Here is a 17,881-nt window from a genome sequence, read left to right as displayed (position 1 = left end):
TTGACCCAGACTTCCTTTGCCCTCCTGTAACCACTGGGAAATCTAGGTGTCTCATTAAGCTAATTGCTCAGACTGCTTTTACTAACCGAGACCGAGGTGGCACCTTCCGAGGGCTCTTCACTGGGTCGTCCTCGCCAGCTGCACGCTGAGCTGCCAAAACCCCAGGCTTAGGGGAGCTGAACCTGCCCTCAGAAGTCAGCAGTGCTGAACTTAGCTCATTAGCAGCATTATATATTTATAATATAATTGCCATCATAAAGAGGCTGAATTTCTGGCATTTAAATTCTTCTCATGTCTTACAGAGTCTGAAGACTGTATTTTCAAATCAGGTACTTGAGCACTCAAAGCCTGGCTAAAACAACGTGCCCATTTTAATTTCACCAAGTGCATTAAAATAAAGGAGTTTATAATTACAAGGATTTTTTTTAATCATTGCTATATTGAAGGTAAACTCCTCATTCCCACAAGGCCATGCTTTGTATTTACTTTCCCATGACAGCACCTGGGCTTAGATGCTCATTTTCCCAATAAAACAATTGGTTTTGAACCCCTAACAAATTCCTCGCAGCCTCAGTGCTCCCCGCCTGCTTTTCCTCCTCTGCTCATGCTTCCTTTGACAAGTACATCAGGTCAATATTGCCTTCCCTAGACACTACCAATTTTATCATGACTCCTTGCTTATTTCTTTTTCCCATGACCACAGGAGACAAACTCCCATCAGATAAGCAAAAGCTGAAAAATACTCTTTTTTTTTTTTTTCCTCTGTAGGTGCACTCTTATTTTCCATCTACTGAAGTCACAACAATGCCCTGCAGATACTTCATCATTTCTTGGTCTTTGCCAGGACACACAGCAAATGTTCTGCCTCTCTTTTTTTTTTTTTTGTTTTGTTTTTGACAAACCTCCCCTCCCCTAAACTTTTCACTCCCTCAGCTGCTTGCCTGTACTTAATTATCGCCTCATCCCTGCAGCAAAGCCAGGCTTTGGACAGGTTATACAATCAAAAGACCCCCAAAAAATACCTCGTGAGCTGCCTGCCCAGCCTAGGGCTAACATCGACGTTTGTCCGAGCAGGCAGCAGCAGCAGAAACGTGCGCAGGGCATTTCACCGCTACTCATTTTCTAGGCTTCTGTAGGCTTGCTAAGACCTGTGGTTACCATTTTAACTCAAACACCAATATAATTTTTCATTTTCTGGTCAGGTTCAAGTTATTTTTGCACGTACAGCAAGCCACCTATCTCCCTACTGTAACACAAAAACTACTTTGCTTTACATCCAATGATTTTGCAGTTCTAAAATGAACTTCCCCGCTCCACAAAGACCCAGCCTTGATATCCCACTTACTGGGAGGAACCCGGAGGTCTAAGCTTAACCCAGAAATCCCAGAGGTGTCCCTCACTTGGGGGCACGGACGGGGACACAAATGTCCAGCTGGGACCTGCCCACAGGCTGCCACCAGCAGGCAGCCCCGGAGCCTCCGTCCCCGTCCTCGCCACGCGTGACGCGGCACCACCTGACCCCAAACGCTGCCGCAGACAGAAGTTGGGAAGAATTAGCATGAGAGCATTTGAAATGATCATTCTCTCTAATTATAAATATCTAACAAAGCAAAAAGGACTTTTAGAGAGAAAGCCCTGTGTGATAGAGTTTATAAAACTTCAAAGGGAATGCGATATGATAACACTTAGCACTTCTAGATACCACTTTACATCTTCAAAGCGTAGTCAAATCATTAACTAATTAATCTTCAAAGAAAAGCACAGTCAGTAAAAAAGAAAAAAAAAGGAACTGCTGAACATAATTGCTCATTATAAGAGTTTCTTACAGTCCTCTTCTTCAGCATTACATTTACTGAGCTGCAGACCTCACAGTGCTCGCCAGGCACAAAAAAGAAGTTGAGTTTTCAGTGAAACACACACACGCTGCAGCTCTTCTCCAGGAGGAACCTCTGTTAAAAGTCATCGTTACGGAGATACTTCAGTGACGCTCTGGAACAGCAGCAGACAGTGAACGTGTTTAGTTTACAAGTAAAGCCATCCTCTGACTCCCCAGACCCACAAGACTTAGCCGGGACTTTCTGAGTCAAGCTGCATTCTGCCTCATGCATTTTCTCCAGAAATAAAAGCCTGCAGCTTGAACCCAATTAGAATTCTGCTGATGGCACGAGCCAGGACTGAGTCCAGCTCGCTCCTTGGGAGCTGTTTGGACTCTGAAGGGCAAAGAAGTAACAAACATCACGTGAAGGAGCGATCCCAGCTTCCGAGCTTTAAAAGGATTTGAGCCGTGAGCTACCACCCCCTCCAAACGGCTCCCAACTCCTTTACCTCACCCGAGCTACCAGCTCAAAGTACAGCAACGTACGGAGCATGACCAAGGCACTCCACGTCTTACATGATCAGGACCTTGAATAAGGCACAGACAAAATCTGTTGGGAAACGTGGTCCCATCCCTGCATGTTCCTGGGGAAAAGCACTCTGCTAAAGCTGCCTGATTTGAAACAGACATTTGGACGTTTTGGAGGCTGAGAAAAAGAAAGATTTACTGGTTCCTTGTTTATTCAAGAAGATAAAGAGCAAGCAATCTGATAACATAACGCACAGGCTCTGGGCAGAGTTTTGTCATCTAATAAATAAAGGGCTACTCACAAAGTGAGGGCAGATCTCTTAATCTGACTGACTGAAGCCTGTGGTTCCCCGTGAAGAATAAAGACTCTCTCCTCATCTATTTTGTAGTCATGGCTAAAGGTAATCCAAATGGAAAACTCAAGCCAAGATAAAACAAAAACTTTTCAAGGAGAAAAAAAATAAATGACGACCACCACCACCAAATCATCTTATCTCACAAAAAATTAGCAGAAGTGGAATTTAAGGGCTGGGAGATTTTTTTCTATTTTTTTCTTCTTCCTCCCTTCTCCAAGATCATGTTTATTTTCTACGTTATAAAAGTCCAATCAAAAATTACAAAAAATGTTTATTTTTGCAAATTTCACGAGCTACGCTTCCCCCCGTTTAACAAACTGCTCTGACTACAAACCAGGCCGGCTGGCCGCACCACGGGCTCTCCGAGGCTCGGGTCCTGCGGCTCGCCCGGAGCCTGCGGTGCAGATTCCATCCCGTCCCGTCCCGTCCCGACACCTCCAGCTCCGCCACGCCAGCCCCGCGCTCCGACGCTCTGCCTGGAGCCAGCCAAGAGTAACATTTAAAGAACTGACATCGAGGCCCAGCGCGGCGGAGCTGAATTTACGTTTTGCTGAGAGCTTTTTATAGGCCGGATTATTTCAACTGCAAAATTCAGGCAGGCAAAGAGGGACACCCACGGGGATTTTTTTTACATGAAGAATGAACTGACCGACCCGGTCAGGAGGACAACCTGGCTGCCGGACCTGCCAGCCTCGTTTGGGAAACCCTGAGCAAACCAGAGCAGGGTACAGGAGCTCCTGCTCTGGGAGCTGGGGCAGCAGAAGGCTTGCAAAGCTTTTCTCTAGAAGGCTGACAAGCTCGGGGTCCATCCCCAGCACGCCGTATCCAGGGGAAAAGGCAGGATGGCAGGATTTTGGGGAAGCCAGGGCTGCCCATCCTGCCTGGAAAAACATGATCAAAACAGCTTTTTAGAGCAGGAAAATAATTCAGACTGAGGAGGAGTCTGGATTCGAAGTGCAACAGATAGTCCTCACTAGCTCTGTGTGGGGACCCCTACGAAAGGAGTAAGGAAAATAAGAGATTAGGGAAACCTTCTCTTGTTTGACCTTTATCCTCTTTCGAAGAGACCGTTAGTTTAGAATAACAACTTTGCATGCACTTATTCATCCAGAAGCAGCTCCTGCGCAGACCAAGTGCTCTGTCTTAGGTGCACCTTCTAAGGCAAGTGGCCTACAGAGCCGGGTCACTAGCCAGGACGGAAAATCGAGTTTCAAGAGAGAGATGACACAAAGGAAGTACTTTTAAAATACATTTCTAACCCTGCAGTAACCTGCACAGCTGTCTCTCCAACCAGAACCCTGGTCTGTTTACATCCCCAGCCTGTCTAAGGGCATCTGTTGTTACAAGACAGTAAATTTTGGGGGCAGGACTGCTTTTTTGGCACGGTAGGTTGTGGCCTGTGACTACACAAGCAAGAGCTCCCTCCACCCGCTCAACAGACACCATCACCCTGCCCCTGGGCCTCCCCACACCCCGTTTATTCCCAAACCCAAACAGTTTGGCAGGGACAGGCGACGTGCTGCTTGGGCAGCGTGCGATGGCAGCCCCGCGCCGGCCCAGAGCCAGGCCAGCCCCGTGTTTCCCAGCCGGGGCAGCAGAGCTGAGGCACGTTAGGTGTTCCCACCTGAGGAACGGGGAAGGAAGGTAGGAAACCTCCCCTACCGGACCTCCAAACACCTCCAGAAAAGGAGGCGAGGGACTAGGGGTGCTTACTGCTTGCAGCTCTCCTACAGAGAACTTAACTCGGTGTTTCCCTGGGTTTCCCTCAGCATCAGCTGGTGGTTCTCAAAGAAACCTGTTTCTGCCCCATTTTCAGCACCAGCCCCGTCTTCCCGTTCCATTCCTCTCTCAGGGGCATCTCCTCACTAGCAGAAAAGATCCCACCAAAGGCCGTGCTTGAGAGCTGCTAAGAGGAAAGCCAGAGGAGAGTTGTTCACTGTCACCAAGTCCTGCAGCGTTTCCCTGCTCTCACCATCGCTCCAATGCCCTTGTTGTGTGCTGCCCCGTGCTGCCAAGGCCATTTCGGGAAGCTTTCGAGACAGAGGCAAGGGCAGAGGAGGCACTCGAGTCTCAGCGGCAAGTCAGGACAGCGAGAACTTGCGCTCACTTTGTTTTTGTAAAAATTCAAAACAAACGTGAATGCTCAAGGGAAACTCCGACTTAGGTTGTTTCCCACCACTCCAGGAGAAGGGATATTTTTTAATGCATTCTTTTACATGGATGTTCTGCACTATAAAAGAATGGCTTTTCTGTTTCAAAGGAGCAGTAAGTGATTGATTCAGTAATTTGCCTTTACTGCATTGCCTGAAAATCTGCTTTCAAAAATTATTCTGCTTAATGAACAATTGAATGTGATTCTAAACATTACTATACTAATAATTACTATTTTTTATTATTTTTTAATTTATTTTTTTTTTATAAAGAGAGCCTGCAAGTAAAACGAAGTCCAATAGAACACAGTAAGTGAACAAAGACTGCATATCTTCAGGATGGGAAACACCGCACAAATTACAGTGATGAGACATATCAGGAAATTAGCTTGTCTGGCCAGCACCTGTATTCAAGCATACAGTGGATGGGATGAAAAGGAACCCATGGGGGCTTCAGGGGGCTTTTTTTTTTTGTTAAGACAGTAATTTTGTTAACAATTTTGTTAAGACAGTAACTAACCAGAAACAATGCAAAGCTACAAGAAGAGATATGGTAAGAGAGGCTACGCATATATATCTATATATTTTTTTAATCCGATTCTATCCTTTTTTTTGCAAATGTTCTGTGTGTGGTAAGGATAGAATTCTGGGTCTGGTACAAAAGATGCTCTGGAATCTGCATCACTTGTTAAAAAAAAAAAGAAATTTATGCTAAGTGAAATCCTCAAGCAAAATCTATAGTGCTCTCTAATTTGCAGCACTAAGCATAAAAAGCTGAAAAGCAAGATAAAACAGCTGGGCAAAACCTGAGCCATGAAAGAAGAACCTGAAAACCACGTATTAATTTCAGTTGACCGTGTAAAAAAATGAAAATCGAAAGAAAAAAGCAAACTGTGCCACACTGCAGAACCAAAAGCTTGATTGCTCAGGGAAAAGTCACATGCATTTAATGGTTTGAAGCATATTTCCAGCTCCTCAAGTGTGTTAACACAACAGGTTGACAGTCAAGATAGAAATGCCCTGAGAAGACAAAGAAAGGAAATATTTTAGAATGTCCTTCTATTTTGTAGTTTTTGCACGTCACTGCAAACACAGCCTCACATTAGCTGAACTCAGCTAAGAAGATCAGAGAAACTTCTCTGCTTGGCCCCATCAAGAGCCGGCACTACTGATGCCAAAGCAGACAGGCCTAGGAAGGAAAATGCCTTGGAAGAAAAAAGAACGAAGTGCATAAACCACAACAAAATTATCCACGGTAGGCTGGAATAAAATCTTCATGACATTTTTATAAAGTCCTTAAGACTAAGGGCATACTTTAGGTATCATCTTTCCATCATGAAATCTCAAATTAAGAGCATTGTGACAGTTTCAAGGAGAAATAGCTTGTTGCTATGGCAATCCGTGCTAATTCTCCATGCCAAGGAAATGTTACAGTCTAGTGGAAAAAACCTACAAGAGAAGGAAAATACCCAAGCTATACTACTTACCAGAATTTAAATCACGCCCGGGATTGAAGGCTCTGCTGTTGACAGTGGTGGACAGTCTGTCGCAGCTAATCGTTCTAGACACGTTGGTGTTAAAATTGCCATCAAATCTGGAACGACAACAGCAGGATTAGCAGAGCAGACATTACCTATTAAACACACACAGCATTTACAGTGGAAATAAATCTTTCTGAAGGTTCAATGAAAAAGAATTATTTGTTTGGAAACTCCAACATTACACATGTTTCTAGAGTCCATGACAAATTGTGAAACCCAAGAGCAGGGGGGATAAACTCATCGCAGCTGGATTGCATCTGCTCCCTAATATGATACGTTGCATTTTTCCTCTCAGTACTCCCTGAAAGACAGGATCAGGGGAGACTGAGCCCTTTCATCTAGATTTGTAGAGGCTCCAGGTTGGGAACAGGCAGAGCACCCAGGCCCTCGGCAGGTGTCTTCTCCTGACGTCGCACCAGATTTTTTCTTGCTACTAAGATCCTTTCATCAGCACTGATATTTCCTCTGTTGCTTTTAAAAAAACACATAAACCAAATACCTCCTATGAAGAGGATTTCCTCTTTACGTCCTTAGGAAAAAAATCTAGAAGCAGATCAAGACAAACCCATTTTCTGTAGCAATATTTGAGGATTTACATTCTGAGGAGCACAAGGAATTTGAGTCTGAAGCTTTGTTACATTTCATTAGGCAAAATAATTCCAATACATCCCTAATTCTAGTCCCAGAATCATCTAGGTTGGAAAAGACCATCAAGATCATCGAGTCAATGCAAAAAGTAGTTCAGTGCGTAATTTTAATGACAACAAAACCTAATTAAACCAAGGCCTTAATAAAATTAAAATTAAAAGGGTTTAAAAGGTTTTTAAGTAACTATAAACATTTCTGAAGCTTTCAAGGACTTAAAGGCAGTTTTGTATCATTTATATAAGGCCAGTTTTGCTCATTAATATCCCTGTGACCTTGAACTCTTGACGGCATTTGACTTACAGTCTCATTGTTCGCGGACCTCCAAAACTATTTACCTCCTATCAGAGATTTTTCCTACCATCAATTTATTTCTGAGAAATCACAACAAGCTGCAAGTGAGGCCTGCAGAAAATCATGTTTTGGAAGAGGAGCCTGGCTTGTCTTGCTGGAGTGCTGGCTGATAAGAACACCGTCTTGGAGAGAAACCGGGCAGAACAGGAGGTTGTTGAATATTGTCAAGGCTGAAATAGCAAATTAGAGGACATACGGCTGTGTCAGAAGATACTAACTTGATTAACACCAGTGGCACATCAATAGCTTACATACACGTACACAACCCTCACCCAGTGCCATCCCTTTAGATCAAAGCACGTACATGTCGTATACACACTTCATTTAGTTGCTTACTGTCAACTGCACAGAGATGTTTAACCCGAGGTTACTTTTTCATGCACGTGTATACGCACATATATAAACATATGTACACACACAAATACACACGTGCTATAACACGGTGGAAGCCCAAAATGCTGGGGGTAACGCTGCTGAGGACAATAAGCAGCGCTCTTCTGGTTGAAAATTGTCATTAAGAAATTGAAATCCAGGAAGATGCAACTAGTTCAACAAGCAAGGTGCCGCCCAGCAAGAACGGGAAGAGATGGATTTTCTTGTTCTGAACTTGCAGGGTGCGTGCTGTAATGGCTGGGCCTCCTAGGCACAACAGATAATGACACAACATGCTTCTAAATCATCCCGCTAAAACAACCATCAACAGAAACAAAAACTGAGCCCACAGACAGATGGAACTGGTTACCGCAAGGAAATATCAAGTTATGACCACAGGAAGTGAGCCTTTTAAAGCAAACTAAATCTCTCCTAATCCACTATCTTTTTGTTCAGCCCAATTCAAAGTAATTTCTTCCTAAAGGAACAAAGCTGAGGCTGCCTCAAGTCCGCCAGACGCAGGATCTGCCCCATCTCCTGGCTATGGGACCCTCGCATGCAGGATGCGGCAGAACCTTTCATGACTTGGAAGAGATCTACAGAGACTAAGGAAAAGAAAAAAATGTTAGTAGGCTTAAGGCCACCACTTCTGTACATGACCGGATCCACTTTCAGAAACGTTATCATCACAGAACCAAACTGATGTTATTGAAATGGGGGCTAGAGCTCACTGCAAGCAGCACGGCTGCCGCACGCAGAGGTCACGAGTTGGCATTTTGGGCATTGCTCACACCAGCACAGCCAGACTTCAGGTTGGGAAGAATTATTTGCTTAAAGCTGAGGCTTAACTTCTGAGTGGAGAGTGCGGCACAGCTTTCCCCATACTTAGAAATTTGCCCCTCAAGCAGAGAAGTCATTTCCTGAGAACTTGGTACTCAGCTCCTGAATAACTTCCTGAACCACAAATAATTACTCTTATGCAAATGCATAACAGAACGTCAGACACTGACTTCTTCGGTCTTAACATCAAATTAAATATTATGACTTCTGCAGAGTCACAAAATGTTTTGTTTTACATGGCTACAGCTCACGAGAGCCGTGGCTCTGTTTGCAGAAGCCCTCTAACTTAACTTCGGAATATGCAAAAATAAGCATTATTGATGACAACTCTTTAATTTTTAGGATCTTCACTGCTATGTAGAAATCTCATTGAAAAAAAAGTATCTCCTTAAACTAGCATGCTTTAAAACTGATTTAATCAATACTCATAAACACTACGTACATTTTAAAGTAATTGTATTAGTCTTAAAAAGATGAACGAGACTGTCAATGGACACAGAGTTACTGAGGCACCAATGTTTTTTTCAGCTCCTACCAAGCAAGGAAAAGTTGCGTTGATTTTTTGTTGGATAGGGAATCTCAGGATTAAGACGAGTTGATGAAGGATGGGCTGCCCAAAGAACACGTTTATCTTTGGGCAAAACCAGCTGGGGAAGAGCTAGAGACTGCAAATTACACATCTCAGTGCTAAAGAAATATTTCCAAGGAATACTACGGAACAAACTCTCAGGGAAGGATAATGACTTTTCAGGATGTTAGCTAATTGCCCCAGTGCTCCCATCAAAATCTATTAGCAATGGCAACAGCCTACCTCATTAGCAACTAACATCGTTCGTGTCTCAGAACACCAGCAATAAATGCTGGGGTTTAACTCAGAATCACCTGGAGTCTTCCTCTGCTCCTGATTTTATTTTATGGCAAAAATCACCTCTCACGCTCACTGAAAACAACATGTGCACCCTGCCGTACAGTTCTTACACCGCTCAAACTACCAGCTTGAAGTTACCAGACGGAGAAGTTGCATTTATCTGGATTTATAATGTTGTGCAAAAGATCAACACAGGCAAGGCCCTCAGCTCTTCTCGGGGAGTCCTGTGCTGCCACCAGGAAAGCGAAGGAAGAGATTCTAAATAATCCGCAGCAGAGCTGGGGAAGGAAAGGGAAAAGTTACTGCAGCCTAGGCCAGCCCTCCTTTCTCTTGCCACAGCACACATATAACAGGAGGATAAAGTTAATGTCAAAGGGATATAAATGAAATACAGAAGAATTCTATTAAACGCCACGAATTAACACCAGCCCTCAGAGCTGCCGCCCTAGCGCCGGGCTCCTCCAGCCTGAGCCGTGTGGGACATCTGCTCCACGCCTGGCCTCAGGTGCAGCCCACCCTAAAGCTGCCTTTGGGGTTTTTGCACCTTGCACAATGCACCTGATCTGCGACACACGGCGCTGGAGGGGAGCAGACCCCGTCGCTAGCGGGGGTGCCAGGACCAGGAAATTTCACGTGCTCCTTTTGGAAGCCTTTACGTTGTTTCAATTAAGAAGGTGCTATTAAAGAACCCGATGATCCTCACCTTTACAACAGCAATTAAAGCGAAGCCTCAACACCGCAACGCGTTCGCTGCAGTGAACACTGGTTTCCTCCGCTCTACCTGCTGGCTTTACCTCCCCTACGATGTACGCACGCGATGCACATTTTCAGCAGGAGCTTTGCAAATCTTCACATCATTTAGTTTGGAAGAAGTTATTAAAAATTAGCGATTGAGGATTTGCAGACAAGCATCGATCACCACCCCTTCTCTGTACAGAAGAGACCGAATTTCAACAGTATTTCTCATTTAATTTTAACAGCATTTCTCACTTCTGCCAGCAGAAAAGATGACAAAGTGGACAAAGTGAGTACCAGCTGTCTGACTGAGACCTCGGTTGGAACCTGGCCCATAAATTTCCAATACCACATCCAAAACTTATGGATGTCTTCCAAAATTCTTACCAGAAGAAAAAAAACAAAAACACCACCACAACTCTCCAGTCAGATGTAATTAGTTTTTGTATAAACTTAAACAAGAGCCAAAAAAAAAAAAAAAAAAGAAACCCCCACACTGGCTGAAATTCAGATTCAAGAACAGCCCTGCTCCCCCCATCCCCCTTTCCCTGCCTCTCTCTAAAAATCCCTTCCTTCTGGATTCACTTTAATGAACAACTGATCGAAACTGCATCCCGAGGGAGCAAACAGAGCCGCGACTCCCACTTTGATCTCTTCCCCATGGAGAAACGCGCTCCCTGCCTGGCTTGCAAGATGTTCACTTGATTGACGTTTGCTCTGATGTGCAAACTGCTTTGAACTTCAGACATTTAATTCCCATCAGGCTGCACTCATTTTTATTCTCCTTCAACAGGATTTACAAGCAGGAGATCAGCAAATGCAGAAGATAAAATAAATTTGCAGAAGCTTTGAATCTTACATCAAAACAGCGCTCAAGTGAGCTCCAATTGGATTTTGCTCAGCCTGAATTTGCAGTGTAAATCAACCTCTTTTGTACAGTTGCAGTTTAGGGAAAAATGAAGGAGCTGTGCACAAAAATGGCATTTGAGCAGCCACCGCGGGGTCCACGTTGTTTTGAGACTCATTTTGTTCTGTCCCAGGCCATTTATACGAATTTCAGGATGGGTTCAGTATGCAAATGAAATTAGGTAAGTTCACTGAAAATTTCAGAATTTCCTCTTAAGTTCTCCACTAGGCATGTTTTCCTGAGAGTAAGGCAAGATCTGCACTCATATTTTACGTGCTTACGTACTTAGGTAGAGCAGGAACCGTCTATTTAAACAGAACGTTGGAAAAACAAAGTTTTAATGAATAAATTCAAGAAAAAGCTACTGATGATTCAGTTCACCACTCTCTTATGGCATATAGGTTGTTCGAATTATTTCAACTCCTGCTTGAGAAAGTCGAAGTGTATTTATTTGTATATAGAGAGAAATTTGTCCACGAGAGGAGTCTCCTACCTACCTGCTGCAGCTCCTGAACAAAACCGGGCCGTGCCAGGACTGGCACTGTGCACGCTCCCTACAGCTTCTGGAAAGCCACATGCATTGCTGCAGTCTGATACTCTGCAGGAACAGCAAACACAGCTTAAATTTCATCGAGTGCGGCCCACCCACTTCTCCTTTGGAAGAGCAGCTCTTAAGATACTGCAGCGACTGAATGGATCCCCGTTATCTCCCACTTGACTGCTCAGAGAGCAAAGATAAACACCGAAAGAGCTGCGATAAAACCCAAGCGCGTTAGCAAATATTTAACCATCTGTTTAAAAAAGGAAAAAGGCAGACCACTTCTGAGGGCGCTATCGCGGTCCGGGAGTAAATGATTTTCCAAAATAGGTTTGTAAAGTCGCTTCCTCAAACAGCTCGATTAGCACGGGTAAGGCAGCGCTGCCCAGCCGTGTTTCACCACCAAATATTTCTGCATTCTGCTCCGTTCACAACTTCAGATAAAGGCATTCCTTAAGCATTTGTCCACGTTGTTAAACAAAGAACCGAAATAGCTTTCCAGCTGCCTCAAACCACGTACATTAGCAGCAGAAGCACTAAATGCGTAGCCACGCACCTCTCCAGGTCACTGTGACGCTTTTCCACGAGCGCCAGCAGCGACACCCGTGTCGGGGAGCAGCGAAGGGCAAGGGGGACGCCCCACCTGCACGCACGAGGACAAAAAGCTGTTTTTACTCCTGGCAGATGGCCACTCCAGCATTACACACGCTGTCAGACACGCTCTTTCCTTCTCTGCAGAGCTTTATTTTCCTTCACCTGCAAACCTCCAGTGTAAGTCGCCTGCATACCCTACTCGCGACCATGCAGCCCAACCCCGTTTTTACCAGCACAGCCGCTCCAGCTGCCGTTCCCAAGTCAGACACCACAGACCTGCAAAATTACAACCACGCAGAAAGCAAATGCTCCCAAACAGCTCCCCCAGCCCCTTAAGTCCTTATTTAGATCCACTTCTGGCAAGAACCCCGTGGGTTCCCACCGAAGGGCAGGGCAGCAGCAGGCACTCGGCAGAGCCCAACGGCAGCTGCACATCTCCCTGCCCGCTGCAGCCCCATCTCCCCCCATATACACCAGGCCATCCCAGTTCCCAGACTTCCCAACCCATCGAGGGCTTTCTCGGGACAGAGGCATCCCTGATGAGCAGAGACATGGAGGCATTATCCTCTTCAGCAGGAAGATGCTTTAATTACAACGCTGTCGTGTAAACGACCTCCCAATTCGAACCTGAAAGGGAATGTCTGCAGACTGCCTGAAATCTGTTTTCACGGCTTCTTCAGCAGCCCAATAAGTGAGGGAACACGAAGCCCTGTGTTTCCAGCAGGGATTTCTTCAAGGGTTAGAAGACGCCTGTCACCTGACATCCATTTTCCTTATCTCCCATCAGTTTACCTACGCGCTTCGCTAAGAGCCCGGAGCACTTTACCCATCCCAACCCTGCCTGGCAGGAGTGTGCTGCCTCGTTGCAACTGCTGCAGGTGCCCCTCCGTGTGGCATGTGGCCCTGGGAAGGGGAACCAGGCTCCAGGCTCCGTCCTCCCCGGCAGCAGGGCAGGGAGGGGAGATTTGCACCGTCTGCCGCTGTGCTCGAAGTGCCTCTCTCTGGTTGCTCTTCTCAGCTGTCGTCCCTCCTGCCGTTGCCATCTTCTTTTTTCCATTCCCAAACCCTGAGTAGAACTGAAAACACCAACAGCTGCACGTGAAGCAACAAACAGCGAAAACTGCAGAAAAAACACAGCCTCTGCTCCGCTGCTCTAACTGGAACCACAGCTGCACGAAGCGCATTCACTGGGGCTCTTCGTTGCAGGAGCCACCACCGCACAACGGCAATAAAACAAATATTGTTCTCCTTGTCATATCTTACTACGCCGCTAAACAAGCAACCTAAAGGCCAAGTTCATTTTCTGTTCCAGTTCGTGTTTTGCTGGTCCTGTTTGGTATCATTTATTTATAGGCGCTGGGTGTGGTATTCTCACAGCTTATCTCCAGCAACACAAACCGTCTGCTAAGCCAACGCTCAGATTTTCAGGATGAATACAAGCAAACACAAGGCCACACATGGATAATTTTGTTAATAATAGCAAGTACAAACTAAATAAAGATGCCAAGCCATTCCAAAATCTCAAGAGTAAAACAATAAACCTCTCTCTACATATTTCACCATCACCAACTGATACAGGCTTTAACAGGCTAACAAAATCACACAGCAATAACATTTTAAAACAAATGAAGATACTTGGAGGAAAAACGTGGAGAAAAGCACTTTAAATTATACTGCTCTAATAGCTTTGGGTACCGCTTTCCAACAGAACGATTCCCAGTTATGCCGCCTTCTTTTAATGGGCAGGGGCATGCAACCAACTAACGTGAAGGACATTTCAGGAGTTTTTTCACTTCAGTCAAAAAGCTCAGGTTCTTCTTTTTCTGACCAGACGGAAAGAAACAAGATACGAGAGTTTTTACTGAGATCAGCTCCCTTCATGGAGGGGCATCTTGTATGTTGGTGCCTGAATGAGTTAAGTGGAAGAGGAGTCTCTCCCCCACTTTGACAGGCACACAGGACAGCAAGAAAGTCAAACTGACAGATATTATAAATACCTTCCACATAATTTTCCCCAACCCAAACTCCTTGCATTCCCAAAGCAATTTCTGTAAGTTACGCAGCAGTGTAAAGGAATAACGCAGGAATCACCTGCCAACATGAGCTTGCCCTCAAACCGAGGAGTGTCAGCGTGTATTTAGAGGCTGAACACAGGGACAGAAAGCCTCAAGGATCCCGGCACAGGCCCTTCGATCTACCTAAGGAACACAGCCTGCAGGTAACGTGCTTCTGACACTGTGCTTGCACCAAACTTTTACTCAAGTGAAGAAGGCTGCTGGACAAACACCGCTCTAACCAACAAAAGGAATACACGGGGTTCAGCAGAGGTAACAAAATATTTCACAACTGTCCTAGAAGAAAAACAACAGCCCGAAGGACGCACAAATTTTCAAGTCACAATCTAAAACCATCTCCTAAACAGCACAGACAAATCAGGCTCTTTTTCAATGCTCTCCCTTCTACAGCACCATCTGCTAAAGGCTTTAAACCAAGCAGAAAGGTTATTACGTTTATTGCTGCTGGAACAGTGCTCACGCCTAACACTAACGCACTTCTTTTAAGCTTCAAGGATAAGCTGTCACCAGCAAAACTGTACCTAACTTCACTTCTCAAAGTACTGACCTCCTCGTAGCTGGACCACGTCAGCCCAAACGTCAAAGGCAGAAGAACTGAGGTCAATCAGTATCTCTCAAAATACCACCACAGCGTCCCGGTGGGAGATCCTTGGGTCTGAAGTTGAAAAACTACTCCTAACTCCATGTGCAACTACTTACATCTGTCCCTGTTCTCAAAAATCTAACCATTAATTTAGGTTTCCTGACTTTCAGTATTTTCTGTTAAAAAAGTCAGTATATAGCTCTTTTGACAAGAAATAAAGAAAGGAAAAAAAAAGAAAAACTATTGCTGATTTCAGATGTCTCCTTGCAAAGACACTCACCCTGCTCACTGATTTCCCCTTTTTAACGAAGTTTGAAGATGTCCAAGAGGACAATGTTGACTCTGGCCAGGAAATAATCTATTTATTTTGATGGAAAGCTTCTGCTTAAAAAGAAGCTTCTCTCAATGTATTAGAAATTAATCTCTTGTCTGGAGAGTCAGGGCAGGGGAACGGTGTCAGGCGACCTCCGGGCTTATCAGGAACCACCTCCTGCCCCCGGGAACGTTTCCACCTTCCCCTTAGCATCCTTGGGTCAAACACCAGACCTAATAATGCCACCTGAATATCAACATCACCTTTTGTTCCAAACAATTTTAACCAGAACAGGCTACCCACAAAACAAAGAAAAACGAAGGGAAGAGCAACAGCCAGGGGAGGCAGAAGGGAGGGAGACAACGACTGACGAGACGGCAATCGGCCAATTCACAAAGCGTGATGCTCACAACTTGGAAGCTCAGTTTCACCAGAAAAACGTGGTTTTACATTCTCTCTCTGTACGACTTGCAGACAACCTCCTAAAGATGGCAGTGGATATACTTCCAGTGGGCTGCTACGCTGCAGTTCTTCCATCAGAACTACCTGCCTGGCTCTTGCTGAAGCACAGTCCGGAAGATCCTGCAGGCCGACAGACTGATCTGGTAACCACTTAAACAGATTTACTCTGATCAAGCCAAGTAACTAAATAATGGAAATCACATTATAAAGCCCAGCTGAGGAGCTCTGCAAATAGAAAATTCACGTCTCTGCTTTGCAAGCTGTCACCTCCAGTTCATTTTTTAAGCTGCTTTCTGTGAAGGCTCCTTACTCAGGTCCACCATCGGGAAGGACGCTTCTGAAGGCCTTCCAACCTGAGCCATTTTGGAGGACAAAGTGAAAAGAAATTCATGGAAGCTTCCAGACTAAGAGCAGAGCTCTCATTTTTTATTAAAAATTACGCCATCCTGACAGGGGAGGTTATAAGTTTCCTCATTCCTCCTCTTCACCCCTCGCTTGAAGGTGTTACTGCTGATGGTCGGCTCCTGCATGGAGATACCAGGCACCCGAGAAGTTTTCATCCTCAAATAATTCTTGACCTTCCTACTAACACTGCCCGAAGTCTGGCCATTTAGCACCAGGTACACCAGCATTTTATGCAGCCCCTCTGTCCAGCAGGAACTGCGTTGAGACCATGAGATTTACCCCATAGCCGCAACCAAACAGCAAGGTACTGCTTTCTTCAGAGCCACCTGAGGCTTAACCCTACCCAGGTTTCTTCCTTTCATGCCAAGCAAAACAAATAAAACCCAAAAAAGCAGCCTCTCTCTTCATACACGGATTCATAACGCACGTTTGAACGCAGTGAATATTTTAAAACCTTACATAAATAAAGGTTAATGCTGTCATTAAGAGCTGTCTTAAAAAGTTAGATTACTGAAAAAACTTTTAACACTTATTACCCAAATTACCTTCCTCCCTTAAATGTTTTTAAATCAGAAATGAGATATAAACGATGAAAACATACTCTGTATTCAAAGTTTACTGTGTATAATAAATGGTGAGAAAGTCACTCTTGTTCTTTTCTAGCACATACGGAAGTGAAGTGTTTAAAATGTTGATTGTTTAAAAGAAACAATTACACTGTTACTGGAAAAATCAGGCACTCCATCACACCTTCCTGCAACTAGGAAACGCAAAGATGTTTCTGTAAACACGCAACATAATACAAGTTGATTAAAGACAACCAACTGCCTGGATTTGGGCTATTCAAAGCTCTTTAAAAAACAAACTGAAAATGAACAAACTCGGTTTTCAAGCAGTGTTCTCAGTTTCCGTAAATCCGTGTATCAAGCAGCAGCAAGTCAACTTGATTAAGCTGTACCGCAATTCTTCTAGCATGTGATGTACTGACCAGCTCGTGATTTTGGTTACTGCACTTCAAAGGGGAAAAAAAAAAAGTCCCATGACCAGCTTCAGAAGAGTTATTCAGCCTAAGTAGTGTCTCAGAGCAAAACAGGTATCTTGGATACAGACAGGCTCATTTCGTAGAAAAGTTTGTTCAACCCTTAATTGCATGAAATAAACTTTTTTGTGTGTGTTTGTGTTTTATTTTACGATCTATCATAGCAGAGCCCAGTCCTTGTTTAGAGCTCCTCATTAAACATGTGTATACTAGAAACACAGGAGCAGAGGAGGAGACAGGATAAGGAGCACCTTTGCAGTATTGCTTTCCCTGTTTTCTCCCGGTTAACAAGAGTAACAGAAAATAAGTGCTATTTTGCAAAAGACAGACCTTCATCTTTTTCTTCACGTGTTAAATGGCAACCTAAGTAATTTCAGAAATCGGTACTTACTCCATCATAGATGGTGGAATAGTGCAGCAGTCCTGGATTGCAGTCAAGGGCGACGTGAGATGAGCGGTATACGACGCTTCTACTACTTGCTTGTTTCGATTCACGACATCCAAGTAACGGTTAAACTTCTCGCGGATTTTTTTTGCCAACTGAAAAAAATAATAAAAAGAAAGATGAAAATTCAGTCAGTTTCTCTGCAATACCATGTTGCTTATTAAGAAAATTGAACAGAAAGTAAAAAACACATATGTTAAAGCTAACAGTTGTCTGCCTTGCTCGCTGTACTCCCTGTTTTGGTGGCTCAAGGTACTGTGAAGTCAAGTAATTAATAACATTGGCCAAAGAAGGCAGTATATATAATAATTTTAC

General features: G+C 44.4%; 1 protein-coding gene across 3 annotated transcripts in view; it reads right to left on the bottom strand.

The window, feature by feature from the left end:
* The window catches only part of CACHD1 (cache domain containing 1), a 102,794-nt gene that overhangs the window by 38,642 nt on the left and 46,271 nt on the right, over positions 1-17,881 (bottom strand). For 2 of the 3 annotated variants that reach the window (XM_048062248.2, XM_048062250.2), the window contains exons 3-4: positions 17,513-17,661; positions 6,338-6,444 (exon numbers count right to left, since the gene is read on the bottom strand). In XM_048062248.2, the coding sequence (XP_047918205.1) occupies positions 6,338-6,444; positions 17,513-17,661 (256 nt within the window). Of the gene's footprint in view, positions 1-6,337; positions 6,445-11,609; positions 11,629-17,512; positions 17,662-17,881 lie in introns of those variants that run through there. The other variant, XM_048062249.2, reaches the window with a different exon arrangement.

This window comes from Anser cygnoides, chromosome 8, assembly GCF_040182565.1.
Source record: "Anser cygnoides isolate HZ-2024a breed goose chromosome 8, Taihu_goose_T2T_genome, whole genome shotgun sequence".
Classification (NCBI taxonomy): Eukaryota; Metazoa; Chordata; class Aves; order Anseriformes; family Anatidae; genus Anser; species Anser cygnoides.
The sequence above is the reverse complement of the archived record's forward strand: the minus strand, read 5'-3'. Positions and strand labels throughout refer to the sequence as shown.